Consider the following 19,012-nt stretch of genomic DNA (forward strand, 5'->3'; position numbering starts at 1 on the left):
CCGTCAATATTTTTGTGTCTTTCTTCTGTAAAAAAAAAACAGCTGTTTTTTATTTATTTATGCGCAAGTAAAAAAATGCTTTGTTTTCAGCTTTTTGCCTACAACATACACATTTCATAAAAGTTTAAAAAATAAGTAAAACGTGTTTTAGTCATATTTCCGTTTCCTGCATTTTATCAATAGATTCGAACGTACTTTGTAGTACGTTTGAACAAGTATGCCCATTTTTTGGCCACATTTTTGGGGGGTAGCAAATCATATCCCAACATCATAAGTATTTTTTAAGTCACGCTCCAAACAAGATGAAAGTGTCGTTTCCTTGATTTGTCTTCAAAAAGCTATTTCAAAGTGCTCCTTTTTTTTTTTGTTCTCCACTTAGGACCTGGCGGCATGAACATCTGCCAGACGTTTTTTAGTGTCTTCAAGCTCCTTTTCAAAGTGGCTTTTATGTATATTTATTTTTTCAAATTAACGAATAAACACCAAATAAACCCTTTTCCCAGTGGGATGATGTTCGCCTACCTTTCTCGACTAAAACCATTCCTGCCACTTGATTTTTCAAAATGTATTTGTCTATTTATTTTACGAGCAAAAGGATGAACATTTGATTATTTCCTCCATGGGCTCACAACATGTGTCAATGTAAAGTTTTTGGGTCCAACCGGCAAATCAGAAAGAGAGCATATCAAAATCATTTAGAGCAAAGGTCACAGGGTTCTACCAGGTTAAAATAGGAATAAGGGTAGTTTGCGTTCTTTGTTGTTGTTTTTTTAATGGTTTATAAGTGTGAATTCATGTTGTTATAATATTATAGTTTATTAAATCATTGATTGAAATATATACGAAAGTTACACATCTGCAATTTGCACCTCGAAGATGGTGGGGAGGAGTAATAAGGAATGAATCATTTTCATATAAATTATGATAGGTGCATGTTTTTAAGCTTTAGTTTCCTTTTTTTTTTTTTTGGTGGAGGGTGAGTGTTATTTTTTTGGGAACAAAATAAATCAAGCTACAGTGAAGACGAGTACCGGTAAGCCAAACTCTGCCTGACTCATCCACCGTTGGACTGAATCTCACATTTGACGTGAGAGCCTAAAAAAAATTCCAAAAATGAAATGGGTGAACTTCAGAATTGTACAACAACAGGGGCATATTTTTCCCTCATAAATTGAAACCAATCAAAATTTGGAAATACTCTACGTTCCCCATAATCCCAATATTTGCCAACCAAAGAATAACAGGATATAACTCAAGCATTACATATCAAATGCAATTTTATTTACCTTCATGCCTCCATTCATATTAATATACATTTATATGTTTCAATTGATTTAAATTTCACAGCTCCATCCATAAGGAAAAAAAGACATACAGAAGAAGTAGAAGACAAAGCACAGACTGGATAGGCTACTTAAACAACTGAGAAAGAAACAAGAGCAACACAAAAAAAATGGGCACCTTTTTCTTTTTTTTCAAGATTTGACTCCCTCCCCCAAACAATAAAAAATAAAAATGTACAGTTGTGTTGTTATTCCGAGAGCAAAATCTCCCTTTTAAGGTTTGCTGAGCGAGCTCACATTTTTCATTACGTCGAGAATGAAAAGAAGAAAATTGAAAGCTATTTACACTACACTCACTTTACATAAATACAAGAACAACCATTTACCGTACGAAATATCTGCAAATTCAAACACAGCCGCCAGCTTCACTACTCTTCCAAATCTCAAAATGAAAAAGTACATTGAAAGTAGAGTAGATATAGAACTGATAGATTCATTTATTAAAAAAAAAAAAAGATCATCGATCAACATAGAGTAGGATTCCTTGATTTGTGTGTGTTTGTGTTTTATTTTATTTTATTTAATTTTTATGCGGGATAACACAAACTGGATTCCTGTGCGTCAGAAAGGCTTGTTTTTTGTTTTTGTAAGAAAATGTGTGATGAACAGTGTCAGTGAGTGGATGCGGTAAACACATGCAATCGCCATGTTATTTAAACATGAGAGGTCCGACTTGCATATCGTTGTCTGTGCTTTTTTTGTTTTCTTCCCTCCTCAATTGTTGCTTTGTGACGTACAAACGATTTTGTCAAATGAAAATGCTGCGCGGAGCAGTAATGTCAAATGAGGCACTATTTATTTACATTATTATTCATCTTGTTATTATTGCATAACTTTGACCCTGGTTACCGTTGCAAAATTATGCTTTAAAAAAGATGTTGAAGAGAAAATACAAAACAGCCTGTCTTATCAGGATGCTATTTTTTTTTCCAAGACACTGCTAAGATGAAACAAATTCATATCATGTTTGGGAATTTTGTTGATATGTGTATACAAACAATTCATTGAGAAGCGAACACTTTTCACTCCCCGAGAAAGATTTGATTGAAAACAATCTAATCCAGAGACTTCACCTCATAGTTGTATGTAAACCACACAATTTCATGATATGATTTCAACAAAATCATAGTTTACCCAATATTAACTTTATTTGTGTTTAATATTTTTTATCAACTCGCAACGCACAATTTCAATGAGTCAGTGAAGCATAAAATTGTGAAATGGACTCAGCATTTAACAAAAATAAAGGATGTCAGCCAGTGTCTTTGTGCTGCTTCAGAGATCACTTTTGAAACCTTATCTGATTTTATACTTTTTTTTTGGGCTCATTCAAAAATAAGTTTTTAAACCACACTCTTCTCTGTAATGTGTTAAATTTAGAAGGCATTTGTAACCGCATCATTTTAGAAGAAAAATCTTTTTCCGGAGCATTTGATTCCAATCTAGAAATTGTTTGACTTTCGAAATAGTACAACTTTTTATTCAAGGGGCATTTTATTTTTCCAGAAAATGTTCATAAAATTCTAAGGCGTATGCTTTTAAGGATAAATTCAGGGTACATTTTGAAATTGTACACTATATGGGACATACCTTTCATGGAATTGGTTATGTTTGGAATATGAGAGCATATTTTCCTTCATACAAATTGGATAAACTTGTCTTTGTTTTCAGCTAACAAAATGTTGTTGCATGTCAATGTATAACAATAACAAAATACACCCAAAAAGTTATTTGAGGACGCTAAAAATGTGATTGTGTGGAACAAGCTGAAAGACAAATATTTAACACAAAATGTAAAATAACCGCGATTGGCTGGCAGCCAGTTCAGGGTGTAACCTGAATACTACCCGGAGACAGCTGGGATAGACTCCAGCACGCCCCGCGACCCTCATGAGGATAAGCGGATTGGAAAATAAATGGATGGAAATGTAAAATAATGTTTAAACAATTTGCCTTTTTTTTTGCTCGATTACCATATAGCAACAGGTCGATAAAATTATTGGACAAACCAAAAGTAACTGATTTCTCATTAAATTCAGATTATTTAATGAGGAAACAAAATTATGTAGAGCAGGTTGAAAAAAATATTGACATAAGTATTTTAGTAATTTTGTCAATGACCGGCTAAAAAGTATGACTTTTTTCCCCCCCTTTCTTTTTTTTTTAATTTAATTTTTTTATCTAACATATTGCAAAATGTTCCAAATGGAAAACAAACAAAGCTTCATGTTTGCAATATTGCAACTTCAAGAAATATAACATGTTGAAATGTAAAAATACTAAACAAAAAATATGAATCATCTACTTATTTTTGGTAAAACCAAAAAATGAAAGTACGTGGACCACTTGGACACCAAAGTTTTTCTAACCAAATTTTAAGTCCATTTTGCACTGAATAACAAACAACAGTAGCGTGGAACAGTTAAATATAAAAATATCAGGTGATGTCCAAATTTTATTGTTTTGTGTAACCGCTAGTCCAAACCAGTGAAAGTGAACAGCATTTAGCCCCATGTTTGACTGTGTACAACAAATAAATTTGAATGGCACTCTCTGAAGAAAAAAAAAAAAAGGCATACGGATAAATCCTGCACCTCGAATCAAAGAGCCCTCTTCAGCCAACGCATAAACAGTATACTGTGTTTATACGGTATATACACACACGCGCGTCTTAAAAACGTCATCACATATATTACAATATTTTATTTGTACAGAAAGAAAAGTAATATGAGCGTGTTGAAGTGACCCTCAATCATAAAATATGATATATATATATATATATATATATATTATATGAATCATAAAATATGATAATGGTGGTTATTTTTGATTATAAATTGACATCTCCCATAAAAATTATTTTACAAAAAAAACTAATAATAATAAACAAACAAGGTGCTGATATTCTGTCACTAACTTAACACATTGATATGTGCACAAATTATATACAGTACATAAATAAAGCAAACACATACATGTTACACATTGGGTTAATATGTATATGAGGGTGGGTGGTTATGGGCGTCGAGCTTTTTCCAAGGTGCCATTATATGTGTGTGTGTGTGTAAGGGTCACCGGCTCCTTTTACTGGCTTGGCTCCAATAACTGTATTTCACTATCGAAGAATATTGACTGCTTTAATACTGTAGGCAGAAGAAGCAAATCTCTGCATTTGAAGAAAATAAATTCTGAATATAGTTCAAATATTGTGAAAAAAATATTGATGTCCTATTGTTAAATATGGACAAAAGAATTGGGGAGGGCCATCTAATTAAACACAGTGGAAACGCAAATTTTGAACGCCCAAAATGTCGTGCAATTGGGAAAGTGAAAAAGAAAATTGTTGAAGGAAATGTCACAGAACTAGAGAAAAAAAAAGTCGAAAAAAAATATTCGAGTAGACATTCTGCAAGATTTCAGAAAATCTTGCGAGACGAGACTACAGCTAATTTCAGCGAGCGAGCCTGAAATCATTTAATGCGCACATTTGGCTCTTTCTTTGGTTTTTCAACAGGTTCTTGAATAACTTCTCATACAGCCAACAGTCCCAAGTTAAGTGAATATAATTTATACAAAAGTGTAATGCCTAGACCCCAGAAATGTCACACATTTTAATATACGTTGATAAATGATACGTTTTACACTTTTACTGAGCACATTCTAAGTTTGAATTTAAATATTATCTTTCACGGTTTTAATTCATTGAAACTTAATGTTTTAGTTTACACTTTTACAAGACTTTTTTTAAATGATAATTGTGCATTAAAAAAACAACAAACAAAAACTTAAAACGGATATACTTTTCAGTGCTGTATTTTTGTGATATTAAATGATGTGTTGTGCACGGAGGCGGGTTAGGCGCTGATGTATGCACACGAGAGGATCTGCAAGAGGGAGAACGGTGCTGCTGTGGGAGGAGCCACAGTCAATCAAAATGTCTCCTTTCATTTCCTTTAAATGCAGCACACTAGTCATACACTAGCGTCTCGACGTGGCTGAAACACAGCCGTACCATGAAGTGAGCACATGGAGACCACCTCTTCCACCAACCAATCTATAACTGTGGTGCCCATTGGGATGATTCAAAAAATATATACGACAATGATTCATATGTTTTGAAGTCCGCCGTTCACAAATTCATGAATGAAATACATCGTACTACACCAGTCGTCTACCCTGTGCGGGTACGAAGATGTGGTCTCAGAAGGTGGAAGGCGTAAATTGACTTTCAAGCTAAACTTGTTCCAGCTACAAATTGCAAAAAACATCCATCGCGATCTGTGCAAGTGAATACATTTAATAACATTTAATAATCAGCGTCTTGGTGAGTATTTTATCCATTCATCTGTTATCTGAGCCGCTTATCCTCACGAGGGTCGCGGGCGTGCTGGAGCCTATCCCAGCCGTCTTCGGGTAGGAGGCAGGTTACACCCTGAACTGGTTGTCAGCCAGTCGCAGGGTACATATAGACCTGCTCACGATTACACCAAGGGGCAATTTAGAGCACTTGTGTCAAACTCAAAGCCCAGGGGCCAAATCTGGCCCGCCATGTCATTTTACGTGGCCAGTGAAATTGGAATTGAACCCTGGACCTCTGAACCATGAGGCAAATGTGCTAACCCGTTTGACGACCTTGTGTATGTTTAAAAAATAAAAATAAAAAGATTCTGAACTGTTCTGATGACATGAACTGAAAACATTGCATTTTTTTTACAGGAATGATGGTGATTATAGTTGCGACGTAATAATGGGGTTCTTAGTCGAAGAATTCAGTCTGAAAAATCTGAACTCAAGGCCGAGTTACAAAATGCATGGCCCACCACTTTTGAGAAGCAGGGTTTGTGAGGGTGACAGTTTGCCCCTGAGACAGACTGATTCTATTTCCATTTTTTGCAGTGTGGAGAATTTCGATATTCCACTGTGTTCATCACTCAGGGGGTTTATGAAATATCGTCCCAATGCTTTTGTCCACATCATGGATGCAAATGAGCAATGTTGTAACAAAATGTCAATTAAGTGGAGTTCCCATTATAATCCAGACGAAGTATTTTGTAGTTGATGACATTCAAGGCAGCTAAATTTTGTACACAGATGGGAGCAAAAATCAAATTTGACATCAATCACCCAACAATGTATTGCTCTTCTGTATGTGTGTGCATTTGCCGCCATCTTTGTAACACTTCAGCCATTTTAAAGTCAAGTGCTGCTGTGCAAAAAAAAAAAAAAATCCACAAATTACAAAACCAGCTGAGAGAAGAAGTAAGGAAAGCAGAGTCCTTATCGTGATTGTTGCCAAGTTCTCTGTACAGGATGTTGCTGAAGTGTATAAAGCCAGCAATGAAACCTCGAGAAAAAAAGGCCCCCCAAAAAATTTTACCTACAAAGGCGCATAATACATATTATTATTATTAATTATTATTAGTAGTAGTCATAATAATTAATAATAATAATAAAAAACAATGGTATTTTTTCACAAATTTACTATGGCCCTTGGAGGTCTAAAGTGGCCCCTGATATAGAAAAAAAGGTGTTTTTAAGAAAAACTGTTTTGTGTGTGTGTGTGTGTGTGTATTGTTGTAACCGTTAAGATTACACTTAATCTGATTGCTTCATCACAGCTCAAAAATCCAACAAAGAGGCTCCAGATTTTTTTTGAGGGGGGTGGGGGGGGCTGTTAAATCGATATTTGAGAGTGGGCCCACCCTTAAAAATAGATATTGCGTCAATGAGTTTGTGGTGGTTCTCGCAAAGGCCAGAGGAAATCATCTGTGATCAAGTGGCACCCTCTGCTGCCAATCTGGTTCTGCTTCTAGAAAGTCAGCATCATGAAAAGAAAAAAGGGGGCTAGGGGGAAGAAAAATCCGCACTCTGGGGTCTTTCACATTATGAAGACAAAAAAAAAATATTCCGAAAATTGCATCTTCTCCCCCCGTCCGATTAAAGAGTCTGTGTTAAAAACTTCCAAACAGTGCTGTAAAAGACAATAAAAGCTCCTGACTGTCTGCTCCTTCCAAGAGGATCCCCATTTGACCCTGTTTTCTTTCTTCTTCGCCGTCATGTTCCTCTCGTGTGTCCAGGCCAGCTGAAGAACATTTCCCAGGGAGATCCTGCTCCCCCACGTGTGGTGATTCCTTCCTTCCTTCCCGGCTGATAATTTCTCACTTGTCTCACACCAGCATGTGCCGACGCCGGTGCAAGGCTAAGTGGTCCGAACGGGAGAAGCTGCGGTCGCAGTCCGCGCACTTGAAGGGTTTGACGCCCGTGTGCTTCCGGTAGTGGCGGGTCAGCTCGTCCGAGCGGGCGAACTTCCACGTGCAGCCGTCCCAAGTGCATTTGTAAGGCTTTTCTCCTATCGGGAACACACAAAAAACACACCTGCTCAGAAAAAAACAAACAAACGTAGCAATTTCCAGTGTCTCCTTACAATACCTCCAACTTTGTTAGATGGTCATTTTAATACTCGCTTTTTTATCAGCTGTCAGAGATGAATTGATTTACTAAAATGTTTTCTCAACGTGGTTGTTGTGTGCTGTGCTACCGAAATACACGGCTTCACACTGGGACTGTGTAACTGGATAAAGAAAGCTTTCTTTTTTCAACTGAATGTTAATGTTCTATTAAAACGTATGGATTAAAAAAGGGGAGTCCGTATATCGCTGAATAATAAACACGATGAAATGATGAATTCAAATTGCTTTGTTTTTTTAATACAGTAGTGGCGATTTTACGAGTGTGTCCAGTCGGTGGCTTTCAAACAATGAACACCCACCCATCTAATGGGATTACATGCAAGAATTCAGCCCAAATGTTTTACTTTTTCCTAGACGTCAATAGCTTCCTTGGTCTTATCGAGCTACATACAACCTACGGGTGATGTTTGAAGTACAAGTAAAACGTTAACATTCATAATTGTTCTGCAAGTGTGATCATGAATTGCTGTTGTATGAATAAAAGCCTAAAAAAATTAAACTTATTGTAAAAAGAAAGATTGGCTGGCAACTGATTCTGGGTGTCCCCCGCCTACTGCCCGAAGACGGCTGGGATAGGCTCCAGCACCCCCCGCGACCCTAGTGAGGATCAAGCGGTTCGGAAAATGGATGGATGTAAAAAGAAAGCCACCAATGCAGATTATAAACACTATAAAGCACGACAGCTAATGCTGCCGAGCAACTAGCCACGCGGCAGATAGCTCGTGAGAGGCAAGCGCTAATAGTTAACATTAGTGGTTGACCTCACCGAGCATTGCGCACAATAAATGCGCAAGACAGCGGATAAAGGGTGAAAATTAAGATTTTGGTAATTTTCTAAATTATTTGAAATATTTTACAAACAACAAAAAAATGCTACTGGTTTATAGTGCTGTGGAGCAGCTGTGGGGCTTGCTATCGGCTCATATTTGCAACCAAACTTCACTCTCTGGACATTTCAAAATTGGCCTAATCTACAACTACGTTATTACTTTGCAGCTAGGGGCAAGAGGCACTACTTGTTAACGTTAACAGTCAACTTCCCTGCTTGGACTTAGAGATACATTTTGCAACAATACAGTATTGTTTGCTCTTTGTTTCATTCCCAAGTTAGACCAGCCCAAATAATGTTAAATACGACAATGATGATCTCCTTTAAAACTGTTTTTGGGCAAGCACATAACATAGCACACAAAACGGCAAACACGTTCTTTTCAACTGACCTGTATGCGTCCGCCGATGTGCTTTTAAATGGGAGCTTTTGGTGTAAACCTTATTGCAGCCCTCAAAATCGCATCGGTGGATTCTCCGCTTTTTGGAATCGGGCGACTCCGACCTCCGAGGGCGCCGTATACTGTCAATACTGAACGGCGACATTGAACTGAAACACACAAAAGATGCGTCAAAGGCGGTGACATTTTTGGCCCGTGTGACATTCGTTTAAAAGGAGTTCGAGCCATTTAAACAGTTTGACAAAAATAATTGTGCACTTTTCGATGGGTTACATATAATAGGGACAGTAAATAGTGTTGTTGGATCAAATATTCGGCAATTATGCTACAAACACCTGCAATTGGTGGGAGATCAGGGGTGTTGTACTTCGCCTAACCTGAAGACAGCTGTGATAGACTCCCATAGGCCCGCAACCCTCATGAAGATAAGCAGCACGGATAATAGATGGATATACTATTTACACATAAAACATGTACCCCAATCTTCAACAGATAGATAGACAGACAGACAGACAGACAGACAGACTACGAGTGGCTGGCAACCGGTTCAGGGTGTCCACTGTCAACTGCCCAAAGACAACTAAGGTAGGCTGCAGCACCCTCCGCGACCCTTGTGAGGATAAAGCGGTTTGGAAAATAGATAGATAGATAGATAGATAGATAGATAGATAGATAGATAGATAGATAGATAGATAGATAGATAGATAGATAGATAGATGGATAGATGCAAAAGATTGAACGTGCACGTCTGTGGTTCAATGTGCAATTTCGCCAGCAGGTGGCAGTGTTGGCGTGCATTATAATAAAGATGTTGACTACCTCCAAATCCTATCAACGTGTTCTCTATCTCCATCGAGTCCACTGAGATTAACGACGACAGATTTATTTCCATTGTCCGTTATTGTGGCATTACCACAGCCGTAAGTGGTCAGTATCATCTTGATGATGTCTTTTGTCAGTTTATCACAGCGAGATAAAAATCCCATTAGGACTATGGTAATGTGTATTACAGTCTGGGGGCCCAAAACGACTCATGAAAATGGTGGAAAATATTTTCTTTAAATTAGAGTAATAATTATTGTTTTAGTCTTAATTCACATGTTCAAAAAAACAACATAGAATTGCTTAACCTATTGTGACCATTTATGTAGTGGCCTCCTGCTCTCTCGTGCAGTGGACAATTGCATCTTCACACTGGGCATGATCAGACTTGATTTAAGTAAGAATTAGAACTACAGCACCTTGCAGACACATTGTGTGGAAAAAGACGTTATTGCAGTGGAGTGGAGAAGGCGAGATTAAACTGTTTTTGATCAAAACTACCAAAGTTTCAACCTATTTCCCATTGACATGAAATCTAGACGCTCTGCTGTCAGTGTCATCAGAGGACGCAGCAGAAATCAAGTGCGGAGTGACACGAGAGACACTTTTCTTTATGAAGATGAAAGTGGTTGAAATGGCAAACTTGATTAAATGTTATTGTTCTTGATCAGTTACAGTGAAAGTGTTGAGACGATTGACTTGTTTGATCATTTTCAACAAAAAGGATTTTAAGGACTTTACCTCAGGAAATGAACTGTTTCAAATTCACATGGGTGAGTTGGTGAGAAACATTAATATTCAGATGTGGAGGCCCCCCATGAGTGTGTTTGCCGTGTGCCACCAAATGACTAAATACGCCTTGGTATGTATAGCATTTCAATGTGCATTCAAGATGGGCAAATGAAGAAGTATGAGAGAGGAAGATCAAGGGCTGGATTTGAGTGCCAGACAGTTCACACAAGGGACTGTCGCCACCGCAGCAACACCACTTCCTGTTTCCCTTTGCATCTTTTACCATTTTCTTTTTCGAATTCTCCCGAAAACATGGTACACACAGACAAGCAGAAGATAATGCGGCAGACACCTGTTGCTCTTGGCCTCTTGCCAAATTGAAGCTGCAAAGGAAATTCTCATGAACCCGCTTTTTACTTTCAGCGGTACAACATATTCAACTTGACTATTTTGGGTGTTTGATTTTGATATTTTAGTATTTTTCAAATGTTGATGTTTAAGTGTTAGTATTGTATTGTCATTGTTATTCAATAAAAACAACATCCAACCTGATGATGAATAAAATGTTTTCATATTTAGATTTATGACAACATAAGATCAACAAGTTAGTCAAAATAGTGTGACATAGGTGAACACAGAAAAAAAGTTGAGTCACCACAAGTACTGTACTTGGTGTTGTGGGGATGACATTAAAAAGTAAAAATATGAAGATATAAAATGAAAAAAAAATTACAACTGTTAATTAAACATAAGAAAAATTTGCACAGATAAATTGATTTGAATATTTTGGTTTTTGAATGTATTTTATGTTTGATTTCCAATTGGAACAAATCCAGTGAAAGAAGTTCATATTTAATCTCATTTGTGAAATCAGTTGCCCCAACGAGAATAATTAGACATTGATTCTCATCATTTTTCTTTTTTGAAAAAGCACTGGCTATTTTTTTCATGATACTACACGATTGTTCCATGGTTCCATGACCACTAATGTGGGATAGTTTAAATAAAAAAGGGAATTACTGTAAAATTGAACTATTTGTGATTAGTAAAGCCTCCCAATGAAAATAGAATCATCTGGATTTCGATTTTATTTTTTTAACTACAGGTATAGTCTATCATTTGATACATACCATTTTTTTTCGAGTGTACATTCATCAGGTCAATACGGGCAGATGTTGGATTTTTACCATCGCAACTCTCCTTTAATAGATTGAGACAGACTTCATGCAACAAACGTTGCACTTGTTAAAAGTTTTAATGGTTAACATGATTTGTATACAATTAACATCGCAGGTCTTTATGAAGAGCCACTGCAGAAAGGGGGTGGGGGGGTAGTAAAATCAAAACAAATAGTCTCCATAAAAACTATGTGGAGGTAATTCAGCCTTTTAGAACTACAAAGGAGAGAACTATTAGCTCATTAAGCCGTTACTTTGCATATGTGAAACTTTGATCTTATCGTAACGTAGCTGCAGTGGGATCATCAATTGGGACTTTTCTCATGTGAGCCCCAAGTCAAAGCCAGCCCAGCCACACTGCGTCCAAACCTCTGTTTATTTGTGTGTCTAGGAAAAAAAGGAAGTAGCACTTTGAAGCATTTTAAACACTGCTGACCTCTGTTCAAGTTCCTCTCTCTCTGCTTTCTCTCCAGAACAGACGTTGATCAGAATGTGTGTGTGTAGACGTGTGTCACCCGAAAGAGGAGCTCTGGATCCTGCTTTATTAAACACAATAGCATCTGTGTGCTTGGCGAAAAGGAAAGCGGGTCATGCTAACGGATGAGGTTCTCACGCTGCGTCTAATTGCGGCTTTGCAGAGAAAACAGGAAAGGACGTGAGAAAGTGTGCCCTGGGTGGCCTCCCGTCGGCCATTGTGGTACCTGTCAGAGGATATGACTCCAAGCACGGCTGCACTCCTGCCACCTACACATTGCACAAGCTGTGGCTCCGCTAGGTCTTGAGTAACAGGCCAGAGTGATGTGTCCACTTAGAGGACAGTATACCCAGAAGCACGACATGACTTGCATTCATCAAGTCCCTTAATATTGACGGAAATCGTCTAGACTCCGGCTCAACATTTGCACACCGATCGGCCTTTACGTAACTACATTATCAGTCAAAGAAAGAGAAAACAGAGTGTCAGGGTGTACAATGTTAGAGCTAAAGGAGGAAATAGAAACTTGTTTGATAAGCCACAGCCTGTCTTTGATTATATTATATACCATGCATATTTGATGCTGATCGAGTCGAGCAAAATTGGTTGATAGTCTGCTAAAATGTACGCAAAGTCGACGATCGACCATCATGCCATAATTTGTGCAATCCATCAATGACAAATCAATGACAAGATTTGAATAAGGCAAAATAACATGCTTTTTCTCACAAATACAGTATATTGTTAGAATCATTTGTTTCAGATGTACTGCAATTATTTTCTGTATAAAAATTAATTTGGTGTTCAAAAAGTCTTATTTCAAATTTGAGTTTTGAAAAAGAGGGGGTCATCTTATAATCAGGGCCGTCTTATATTTGGGCCAATACGATAAGCTAATCTTAGCCTTGGCTTGGGTCGTCTGAGCTCAAAGAATTTGCGCTGGGAGAAACAGTTTGTGTAGATAGGGCTGAATCCACACAGCTACGGGGAAAAAAGAATCCTCGTCTCACCCCGTCCCTCATTCAGCTTGGGTCCTCTACCAGAGGCCAGGAAGCTTGAGGGTTCTGCGCAGTATCCTTGCTGTTCCCAGAACTGCACATTTCTGGACTGAGATGTCCGATGTTGTTCCTGGGATCTGTGCAACCACTCATCTACCTGTGTGTCCTGGGTATAGCCTGCTCCTCACCCAATGTCAGCTATAGGACCATCGATCCATCCATCCATTTTCTGATGCACTTATCTTCAAAAGCGTTGCGGTGCATTCTGGAGCTTATTCCAGCCGTCTTCAGGCAGTAGGTAAGGTACACCCGGAACTTGTTACCAGTCAATCACAGGGCACACATTGATGCTCACACTCAAACCTAGGGACAATTTTGATTATTCCATTAATTGACTGTTTTTGGAATGTGGGAGGAAACCGGAGGACTCAGAGAAAAAACATGCAGGCATGAAGAGAACATGCAAACTCCACAATGGAAGCCCAGAGCTGGAATCGAACCCTGCACCTCTGCTCTGTGAGACCGACGCACTAAACAGTCATCCACTGGGCCCCCCATGTCGCAAATGAATGATGCACGTTATAAGGACTTTTGGTGGTCTTTGCAACTGCCAGCTTGAAGAAGTCTGTCTTACATGCACACACTCCTTCCAGCCTCACTGTTCACTTCAAATGCTGCCCTCCAACAATAGCCAACCACTGTTCCTCTGGAAAACGCATGAATATGGAGGAGCTACCTGAAGAAACCTACACCACACACACTCGCATGCACACACATTGTCACTCTCCTCTCTCATTTCAATTGTATGAATATATGGATACCTGGAATGAAAATTGTGCCCTTACACCTCACCTTTGTGATGGCTCTGCATGATGCTTATGTGAAAGCAAACGCAGAATGAAATGCATCCTTCCTTTTAGACTAACAATGGAGCTCTCCGTAGATCAACACAATCACACGCGTCGTGTCAGCCCCTGCATATGTGTGGAACTCGAGACGGATGTGCCCCCCCCCCCCACCCCACATACACACACACACTCAAGTATAGCGTGGTCCCTGTCCCTGTGTGGACAATGAGTTGACCTCCTTGTGGAAGTGGCTGTGCACGGCGCAGGAACATGTATTGATGTACAGCAGGGGCACATGGACACCTGAGGTCTACTGATGGGAGGGAGAGAGTAAGGGGGCACAGCCTGGCTGGACGCTTGGGCAGAGAAAGGTTGGGGCCTGCCAAACTCTGTTCTCCTCTGAATTACCCAGTGCCACGTGTGTCTGTGTGTGTGTGTGTCTGTGTGTGTGTGTGTGTGTGTGTGTGTGTGTGTGTGTGTGTGTGTGTGTGTGTGCATCTTCAAACATTGCCATGAAACAGGCAATTCTATCTGAATGTGTTGCACAGGAGCCCTACATAGCTTGTTTTTCACACAAAAAAAAAAAACTCTTTCGCACAGTGATCCTGCAAATAGACGCCAGCGGCGTGATCTGGCATTAAAATGCCTTTTTCTTTGACACAGAACCCAGCTCAGCAGGATAATGTTGCAACTGTGAGCGTTTTCACACAGTCATCAAATCAAGTAATCTAAACGGTGGGACTGACAATTTCGTTGGACAATCAATCCAAATCAAATCAAAATAATGGTTCGCTGCGGTTTGCACAGGTGTGCGTATGTAGCAAAGTTTTTTTTGTTTTTTGTTTTTGGCAGAGTTCGTTCAAGGTTGCAAATGGTTGCAAAGACATTTGCTGACAATTTGCATTGTCAGTTTTTCTTGTGGCCATCAAAGTTTGAACATGTTCAAAATTTCATCCAAGTTTGATAAGATAAGAAAATATTTATTTGTCTCACAATGGAGAAATTCCCAATTTACAGCAGCAAAATTATGAAAGGAAGAAAGTAGAAGACAAAAAGTACAGTATATAAATAAATACAAATATAAAATATAAAACATACCTGTAAATATAAGTACATTAAAAATGGGTGAGTCGGGGTGAATCCAATTGATCAGGTTCAAAATGTCTTGACCATTCAAATTGTCGGTAAATGTCTTTGCCACCATTTGCAAAATTTTGAACATTTTATTTGATGGTGACAAGAAAAACTGTTTGCAACATTGAATACATTTTGTCAAAAAAATAAAAATAAATAAAAACATTCGCTCCGTGTGCACACACCATTTCAGTGTGATGATACCGGCTTAAATTGCAATGAGTTGTCCGGGTTGAAATTGCATCAACGATCAATGGGCAGTTACTGCGCAATTCCCGATTCAGGAAGTTATGTGGTAGCATCATGTTCCCACATGAGAAAGATTAGCACAGCCTGGGGACACTTTCCTCGCAGTTACACTAAATAACCATCCGATGGGCATGAGCTTGAGTCTGGCCAGGCGGCCGTTCTGGCTCGACATCTCGCGGTAAAGGAGGGGGGCGGGGTCCCGACTTCCTGCTCGCCATCAGGAAAGCGTCGTCGCTGTCATCCGCTCAAGAGGCAAGTCTTTTCATTCAACACAGATGGGCTGGCACCGCTGAAGCTCGCTATGCCCGGAGGCCGTAAAGTATGCCTGCCATGCGAGACCGTCCGTATATGTAGTTACACAGCAACACATTACATCCAACCCCAGGGTGGAAAAGCACTTCCAGGGAGATTGACAAGGCCTTTTATGTCAACAACCACCTCTGTACTCTTTTCAAGATATTTTCTACATTTATGGAATAGTCAACCTGTCCTTGATCTTGACATTGTAATTTTAGTTCAAAGACCTTTTGAAACAGTCACCAGGCCACGGCATTAACTACACCTGGGCAATTCAAGAGCGCTACATCAAAAACAGATATCAGAGCCCACTGGTGTGCTAAATGCAGTCTTTAATATGGCACCGTAAACTTGTTTAAAGCATGAGGTATGAGTCCAGACTTGCTGTGCACGTGCCGCTGTTTTAGTTTGAAACAAAGTTGAAATGGACTCATTTTTTTATTCTTTAATGTCTGTATGTGCGCGATGGCATATGTAAAGTGATATTACTTAATACCGGTGGTAGATTATCTGTAGTCAGCCTCACAGATGCGACGTCTACTCTGCAGGTTGTGTTGTTCAAGCTGTCTACCGTGACATCGAGAGGTATCAGTCACAGTCAAGGCAATTCCGGTCCCTACGAGTGGCTCAGTTTTTGATTGCTTTAAAAAAATGATGCATTGATTTAAAGTGTGGCAGAATATGTTCCAGTGGGCGAGGCAATGAGCATGTCAGAGTTTACTGGAATGCTAATTGAGCATTGATACTGCTCAGGAAACATGTTGACAACATGAGATAAGGCTCAGCACTTTAATTAATCTGGGAGACCTGTTTACTTGGTTGGCGCGACTGTTTTGGTTATCAGCAAGCATTTAAATTAGCTGAACTGATGTCTATGTGTGAACAGCACTATTAAATGTGATCATTATGCTTTCTAGGTGTTTTTTGACTGATGGGAGAAATGGGGGTGGGGCGTCTATTTGGGAGAGTCTTTTAGTGGATGATGCACTTGGGAACGTATTTACAAAACGTTTTAATCAGAGATGCAAGTACATTTTCTAGATGATTTTTTTTGCACTGATTCACTGATCATTAAACAAGTTTAATAATAATAATAATACATGTAATATGGTAATCTTTTTTGGAATATTGAATAGAGAGTTCGGTTCAGCAACAAGGTGGGATTCTTGTTTCTGAAAATTCAGGTATAAATTACAAGGCATGGTAAAATCCATCATGCACAAGCTTTTATAGGTCTAACTTGTAAACAAAACAAAATATCTCCAAAACCTGACGTGCTAGAAAAAAAGTCAAGTCACTTTTGAAATCCACATCAAAAATATGTTTCGGGACACATGAAGCCATTTCTGTTAAAAAATAAATAAATACATAAATAAATAAATATCTTGATCCGTGTACCAGTAATTACTTTAAAAAATTTCTATGTCAAGTAATTTGAACAAATTGTGTTTTAAAATGTTTTACTTTTTTTTTTGTTAGTTTTTTTACTCATGTAATCCTTTTTTTTTTTAATTAAATAATCTATTCATTATTTCTGGTGAAGTTTAACATGGACAGAACCTGCACCATCAAGGGACTGGTCGTTCATTCGCACCGAAAGTCCAGACATTATAATAAACATCTTCCACATAAAACCACCCAACCGAACACATACACAAGAATGGAAAGAATGGCCTATGTAAATATGAAGATATATAAAAGAGACTAATACTCACTCTTGTACAGCGCGGGCTATAGACAGTGCAGTGGAGCCGGTCTCATTGACGCTGTCCAACGTCACGTTTGGCAGGTCGTCGTCATCGCTGTCACTCTTGATGTGACGCGGCGACAGGCCGTTGTGTTCCGCGTGTGCTATGAGGATGAGACGAGACCATGACGGTGGTGCAGAAAGAACAAAGATCATCCTTGTTTTGTACTGGAAAGATGTACAATATTTGTTCAACAAAAGCCTTTTCGAATATTCTGTCAGCCTCTTACAGCTTCAAAACCACAGTGTGTGTTGCGAATTTACTACCTCCATGACATTGTTCATCAAAACTGACCATTATCTTGTTTCATTTGGACATTTTGGTCCATACGCATGCTTCCCTGCACTCGCATGAATATCGAATCATTTCAATGCCAGTGTCTTTCATAACTATAAATTGTCTGTTCCTAAAGATAATCTGAATTTCAGCGCCGCATGCACATCCACCACGAAACATTGATTTGGCATGAAGGCCAAGGCCATTGTGTGCGAGGCTCCATCTAAACTGAGCACTGACCTCTGACAAGACCAACTATTCTGAGTTTGGAAGACACACCACCTTGTACATCTTCACCGGTATCCACCTCCTTCTTATGTAATGACATTTGCAATTTAAACCCCCCCAAAAAAGAAAAATCTGTGAACATAGCTTATTCCCTGCAGGGAGTGTGTGACACAATAGCAGTGCAATACAATTACCGGTATTTTAAGGTGAAGTTTGAAACATTTGTTCAAAAGGACTATGATGGAGACTAACTCATATTCACGACTAAAACATTGTGGAGCGACCTCATCAGGGTCGACTGGATATTAAGTTGTCTAAGCATATAAAATAATCGTTAATAGTGCAGAAGGAATTCGCTTAGAACACAAAGTGTACATACTGGTATTTTTTTTCATCTGAGAGGCTGATTGTTAGTGTGTCGGTAGGTGCTGACGTTTTGGCTAGCACCCTGATGCAGCAGATGACTAACTAGTCTTTACGCATGTGAACAACAGTGTCTACGAACAGACATAATGACATTTGTTTTCCTGTTAATTCTGTCATGGGGAAAATGAGAGGTGTCTATTTGAGGTATGCTTTGTGTTAAATCAATAAAGCACATGGTGATTCATTATGCCATGGCGACAGCCTCTAAGCATCTCACCGCTGTAAATTTAACGGACGAATTTAGCTTTTTTTGTTTGTCTGTTTGTTTATTTGTTGAAAAGAGCTTCAGTTAGCATGTCAAAAACGAACTCTTTTCACATTTTACTCAGGCTGCTTGATGTCACACAAAGCGGCTTCTGTGAATCAAATATGATGATAACCATAGAATCAGAATTGTTTTCGAGCAAAATAACTTGAAACGGCTGGATAAATTTCAGCAGTGGGTGACAGTGCTTGCCAGGCTTCTTTATTTTAATTGCTTAATGGAACCTCACTTTTGTCTACTCGGTTTTGGTAAATGGTCCTCACCAGACTTATCCACCTGCCCCTGTGACTCGGC

The 19,012-nt window shown here is 38.8% G+C and overlaps 1 protein-coding gene across 1 annotated transcript in view; it reads right to left on the bottom strand.

Moving 5' to 3' along the window:
• Positions 1–1,259: 1,259 nt before the first annotated feature.
• klf12b (Kruppel like factor 12b) overlaps positions 1,260–19,012 on the bottom strand; it is a 51,379-nt gene continuing 33,626 nt past the window's right edge. Inside the window, exons 4-6 of the mRNA XM_086123315.1 lie at positions 17,491–17,626; positions 9,034–9,191; positions 1,260–7,692 (exon numbers count right to left, since the gene is read on the bottom strand). Of these exons, the coding sequence (XP_085979441.1) occupies positions 7,511–7,692; positions 9,034–9,191; positions 17,491–17,626 (476 nt within the window). The 3' untranslated portion in view covers positions 1,260–7,510. The remainder of the gene's footprint in view (positions 7,693–9,033; positions 9,192–17,490; positions 17,627–19,012) is intronic.

Source organism: Hippocampus guttulatus, chromosome 11 (assembly GCF_054856545.1).
Source record: "Hippocampus guttulatus isolate MCC_2025c chromosome 11, RoL_Hgut_1.0, whole genome shotgun sequence".
NCBI classification, from domain to species: Eukaryota; Metazoa; Chordata; class Actinopteri; order Syngnathiformes; family Syngnathidae; genus Hippocampus; species Hippocampus guttulatus.